The sequence below is a fragment of the Nuphar pumila genome, unplaced genomic scaffold (genome assembly GCF_984573655.1).
Source record: "Nuphar pumila unplaced genomic scaffold, dmNupPumi1.hap1.1 HAP1_SCAFFOLD_1493, whole genome shotgun sequence".
Classification (NCBI taxonomy): domain Eukaryota; kingdom Viridiplantae; phylum Streptophyta; class Magnoliopsida; order Nymphaeales; family Nymphaeaceae; genus Nuphar; species Nuphar pumila.
This window is the reverse complement of record NW_028323693.1, coordinates 27,945-33,818: the sequence shown is the minus strand read 5'-3', so window position 1 is coordinate 33,818 and position 5,874 is coordinate 27,945. Positions and strand designations below refer to the sequence as shown.

The following is a 5,874-nucleotide window of genomic DNA, read 5'->3' as shown; positions in this document are numbered from 1 at the left end:
CATGGTGGAGCAGGAGATGAAGAAGCAGCGTTCGGCCCCCAAGCGTCCTGTCCCCTCGGAAGGCTTGCCTGATGACGGAACGTCTCAGATAGTGCCTCAAACTGTGCTAGAGGGCAAGGTGGAGGATGCAGAGCCTGTGTGGGTGCAGCTGAGGGCGGACACATCAATTTACCGGGAAATACAGGTGCGGCATACATCACTCGAGCCACCCATGCCGATCAAATAGAGCGTGCTGACGGCCGGTTCCAACGGCGCCTTGCACAATGAGCTTCCGCAGCGTCTGGTTGTGATGCAGTGGCCGAAGTGCTTGCAGAGGAGCTTGGCAATCCAAGAGTGCCGAAGTTGTGTAGCACATCACGGGGCAAGTCTTCTTGTGCGAAGCGCACCAAGTTCATGATGATGCATCGTTTTCAACTCCACCGCATACAGATGGACGTTGGCAACTCCAAGGACTACTTGGCAATCAGTGCTACTGTTACCAGTATAATTGTGGCAAGCGTACCTGGACCAGCCTGACTTACCGTATCGTGACCTGACATTGCTAGATAAACTTGTTTGCGGCATGAATGAGGTTTTGGGAAAAATCTGGCCTTGTCTTGTAGTTTCCAATGTTGCTGAAGATTTGGCAGCTTGCAACGTCAGCGCCCAGGTGTCCGGTTCTCCTTCAGCCCTGCGCATATCATGCACTGGCTAACCTCAACACCTTGCAGTGAGCTTGACAGCGTGCCAGTCGGCATGAGGGGGGAATCTTCATCAGCGGGTGGGGTCATTTCATTGCCAAGTCGGCAAAAGCATTCGCCGGTTTTGACCGGTGACTCGAAAACAGGTGACCGATGACTCACCGATGGGTGACCCCATTCGGCGGATGATGCCTCACCGATGACTCACCCCAGCCCAGCGAGTCTGTGAGTATCTGTTTTATATGGAGGGCCAGTCCTAGATATCTGTTGCCGCATGCACTATCAGGCTGCACTTGAGTTGCCTATCTGATTGCGGCATTGCCGTACAAAGATGGATCTCCACCAGCTCAAGCCATCATGGCCTGCATGGTGGCCTCCACAGTCACCCCGGGAGTGACGGAAATGTGCACGAAAACATGAAGTGTGTATGTCTGGATGGCGCTGCTCGTTCACAGTCAGGTCATGTTCAACCCTGTAGCTCCGGTCGTTCGCAGGAGGTGCCAGGAAGGGGCCTGGCTGCATACTTGGGGCTACCAACGGAGCAGTACTCACTGCTAGACAGCGAGCATGTCGCGTTTCTTGGAAACGGAGCCTTCCGGGTGACGTTTCCGTTCCGAGAGTCCTTCGGGTTGGACCTTGAGCCAGAGGTGGTCATCCAAGTGCGGCCCGACTTGGAGCAGGCCCTTGTCACATTTGTCAGCAAAAAGATCAGCTCCGGACGGGCAGACGTCGATGACGCGACACGTGTCACATTTGCTTCCATTCTCTCCCGGGAGGATGCCAATCATGGCACTGAGGTCTTCCTTGTCAGTGTGATGCGATTCCAGGTGCGATTTGTAGCCGACTGCTTACTCGGATGGCTGCTCAATTTGATGCGATTCCAGATGTGATTTGCAGCTGACTGCTGACTCACATGGCTGCACTGTGTCATGCATTTCCAGGTGCAATTTGCAGCCGGCTGCTGACTCAGATGGCTCCTTTTTGAGTTCATGTCCTGAAGGTATTGCTAAGCTGAGGTATTCTCCATTTTAAGATGGGTCAGCAAAGACTTTGGTGCTGTTCATTGTGTTTGACTTGTCTTTCACCGGGTGACACTGCAAGCTGTGGTGTATATAGGGAATTCAGATAGCCAGTGATCTCAACAAATGCAGGCATCGCTCAAATTGACGCCCCAAGCAGCGCGAGTCGTGCCCATTTCCATGCTCGAATCCCTGGGAAATCGGCTGCTGAGCACCGTCATGAAGGCCAGCTTGGAGCCCTACATGAAGAGCCTTGAGCAAGACTACTATGCCTGGGCCTTCATTCAGAAGCGCGCTCTGATGGCTGGCTCCGACCAGGCTGTGTAGCACCCTGTTGCGGCTGTGTTCCTGAGAGAACTGCAGAATGAACAATTTGTTCATGTATTTGATACATGTCGTACAATTCGCACCAAAATAGTAGCCTTTCGACGAGTTCTTTCATGGACGCGGATGGGGCGATGAGAGACCCTGCCGCAATGTCGATGCTGGCATTTTTGGGACTTGCTGTTTACAGATCTACAAAGCGATTCGCCAGAGTGTGTTTGAGAATCCAGATTCTCAGGCAGTGCGTGACGGGTTGGAAATGTCCCTGTGCATGTATACAGACGTCAGCTTCAGATGCCTGCATTTTGGGGTCCGAAAGGGAAGGCGGAACTCAGTCTGGTGAGGCACTGCGGACTGTTGCTCAAGTTGCATTTAATTGGCCCTGGTAACGTCGTGCTGCGTTGTTGAGGTATTGCAACAGCGTCTCAAGTGACTCGCTTGCACTAGTGCATCCATCGTGGGAACTCCGACAATGCTAAGATACTTTCCCACATAACCTCCGGGTGCAGTGCCTGGGGTGTCTCGGCTCGAGTTCGGCGCAGGCAACTTGCTTTCTCTTCGCAGACGTCGTTGAAGAGGTCGCTTTACAGCGTGCAATCAGAGCGAGCATGAATGAAAGTCCTCTCAGCATTTTCCAGACTTCGACACACGCCGTGTCAGAGGCTCCGGCCGAGTCAGCAAAGGACATGCAGGCATGCTATCCAAGCAGGCATATTCTTCCGATGTCGTCGACGACGACAGCCCATGTTCTTCAGGTCAGAAATGCAATGATTGGGTGTATTGAGGTGATCTTGCGTTAATGTCATATCTGAGAGGCTCCTTGGAAGTCCAACTTCATCGTCGATACACGCACGCCTTGCTGGTGCATTCGCGCACATTTATCTGCGCGGTCTTCCTCTGTCAACGTTTTCCAGTTTCTCCAGATTCATTGAGCTTGGTGCTCACTTTACAGTCGTCGCTCCATGGACTGCGTCATGGCGGACGCGGAACCTTCGCGATTCGACGAGCTTTTCAGGGAGTGGAGCGCTCGAGGTAACTTGTTCTCTTGCAAAAAGTACTGATGCATCAGGAAGAGGAAGTATAATCGGTCGCAGTGCTCAAGGATGTTGTAGCTATCAAGGCTGCCTGCACAGGGTCGTCGCAACTCTTCCAGGCCTCAAATGGCAGATGTTCTCATGCATAACGCACCACCAGTAGACGTAATATGTGACATGTATCCAATTCGTGATTCCAGTGGCAGGAGCGTGACTGGCGAGTCAGCATGCAGCATTAGATGCTTCTGGTTACGTCGTAAACGCGCCAGCCGTGTACGCTCACCCAGAAGGCAAAATGCCGTGTTGCACTGGCAATCTCTTTGCGAATGACAATTTGCGTGACCAACTTGGTATACACGCCAACTCATGGTATTTGACACCGTATCGCGTGTCGGACATCCAATGTGACGACGGATGGGTCTGCGTGACGGTGTACCTTGACAGTCGGAGCCCGTGGCTTGTTGGGACAAGGGGGTCGTACTGAACTTTTGGAGGTATCAAGTTGTATCCGCGGCCTGCTCTTTCCTCGGTAAGTCGTGACGTATGAATCCCCGCATACGCAGGGCCTGGCGATGCAACACCTTCTCTGCACAGCATGGACAAAGACTTGCTGCCGCTTATTTTGGCCAGGCTGCCACGCAAGCACCGTTATCTGTCAGTTTGCCGCCTCTTCAACTATCTGTTACCAAAACTCGCGCTCTCCACGACGCCCAGGTGCGCCACACCCAGCAAGAGGGAGTATCAATCTGCAATCAGAGCCCTTGACTGACCACCGTGCTTGCTCAACCAGCAGCATGCCACAAAGTGCAAGGCCTGGCTGAGCAGGCAATAGAACGCTATTCTTCCCTTAGGGGGCGTATGTCACGGGGTCCCACAAACGCGTAGTGGCTGGGCATGCATGGCACACGCATTCATGATGGTGGGGTTTTTAAAGAGAGCTGTTGAAATCCTTTCTCTTTTGTGCCTTGCCATGTTTCACAAAAGTGTTGCAGCAGTGGTGCATGCTCTCACTTCATCGTTGCACGTAATCCACCTACATGCATGCCTATACCAATGCCAATGTCCATGTGGATGCGGTAGTGTTGTTATATTGATACATCATCATCACACCACATGAGTGGCAGTCTTGCCTATCGCTGAGGTATGATTGAGGTATGAGTACCTGGAATGATATAGAATGGTTCCAAAACATAAATACCTTGTCTCAGAGAGCTCATCGTGGCACAGTGGTTGGGCATCATCAACAACACACATCACCAGTACACGCGGTTGTACGACGTCTTTGGATGCGTGCATTCAGGAACGGATACACCTGCAACGACACGAGCAAACTGGAGGGCGCGCTTCGCCATGTCACATGGCACTGCACAGCAGGGAGCGGGAAGGACTGTGTCCCGTCAGGGCTCGTCAAGGCGCTGACTCGCTGCAAGCACCTGCGCTCTCTGAAGATAGTGCACCTGCTGCTGGACAAGCACAACATGAAGCTCCTCGCGAGGCTGCTCGACAGCTGCCCTACCCTCGAGAGCCTCAGCATTGTGCAAGCGGAAATGAGTCATCACCGTCCCGATGTGCTCCGAGATGCGCTGGCGCGCTGCAAGCGACTCAGCTCGCTGACGCTCTCCGTCTCTCACTGCCCTGGGCCTCCGCTGTTTGCATTACTCAAGGAGCTCCCCCGCTGCCCAGAGCTCAAGTCGGTCACACTTTCGGACACCTACGGGTCCAATTGTGCTGTGGAGCTGCTTTGGCCTGTTCTGTTGAAGTGTAGGTCTCTGCAGAGCCTTAACCTAAGGTGCGTACCACCTCACCGTTGTTGCTCAAGCGTTGTTATACTGAGATTTGAAGCCTTGATTTACTCCCTGCCCGGCAAGGGGTGAACGTTGCACAGTTACAGTTACAACTGGCGATGCCGGAACTAGATAGCATTGTATTCTCAATCTGAGTTCCTGCGATGTGTGACGAGGAATCCATTTTGTTTGCAACGTCGGTTACCCATTGCCCAGTGAGTGGTGATGTGATGTCAACGAAAGTTACAGCGTTGAACCAAGGAAAGATCTGAACAACAGCGTTTGGTCTTGCTTATGGGGAGCTTTGCTGACACAAGCTCCTTCAATCATGCAGTGTCGTAGACAGTACATTCGGGGACGAACTACCCACGCATCCGGAGGCTTTCCCCCGGCTGCGGTCACTCAGCCTGCGCGTGGCGTGTTCACACCATCAGCGCGACCGCCTGCCTTGGATTCCACAAGCAGCTGCCAGGCACATACTGCACACAGTTTCACGCCTAACCACCCTGAGCAGCCTCAGCTTAAAGCAGATGCCTTGGGACTTTGGAGGCGGAGTCTACACACTAGTGCGCATGCCTGCGTGGTCCGCCCTCGAGCATCTCGAGCTGGATTCCCACCCCCTCAGCAATGCCTCATTGCAACAGTTACTTGCCGCGCTGCCCGGCAGTCAGCATCTGAAGACGCTGTCGCTGTTTTGCCACGTGTACCAGCCCGAAACGTGGACGACATTGGTCGCCATCCTCTCGCGTTGCCCTGTGCTGACCACGTTCTTGCTACGTGGCACTTTTGTCAACTTCCAGCTGCCAGCGGCTCACAAGAGCGAAGCAAACCCCTACATTCAGCATCACACCGCCGTCGATCTGGACGGTCTGGGGATGGGCGATGATGCAGCGCCGACGCGCGTCGAAGCGTTCATGACGCAGCTCGGCGCGTGCACGCGCCTGACTCAGCTCTGCATCGCCAAGTGTCTGTTCAGTACGCGGGAGTCAGCGGCCTTAGGGGTGGCGCTGTCGCAGCTGACCGCATTGCACAG

The 5,874-nt window shown here is 53.8% G+C and overlaps 1 protein-coding gene across 1 annotated transcript; it reads left to right on the top strand.

Moving 5' to 3' along the window:
* Positions 1-1,096: 1,096 nt before the first annotated feature.
* On the top strand, positions 1,097-2,026 carry LOC149809249 (uncharacterized). Its single transcript, XM_089994932.1, has 2 exons — positions 1,097-1,507; positions 1,832-2,026. Exons 1-2 carry the CDS (start codon positions 1,097-1,099, stop codon positions 2,024-2,026), a joined length of 606 nt encoding a protein of 201 aa, XP_089851058.1.
* Positions 2,027-5,874: the final 3,848 nt, after the last annotated feature.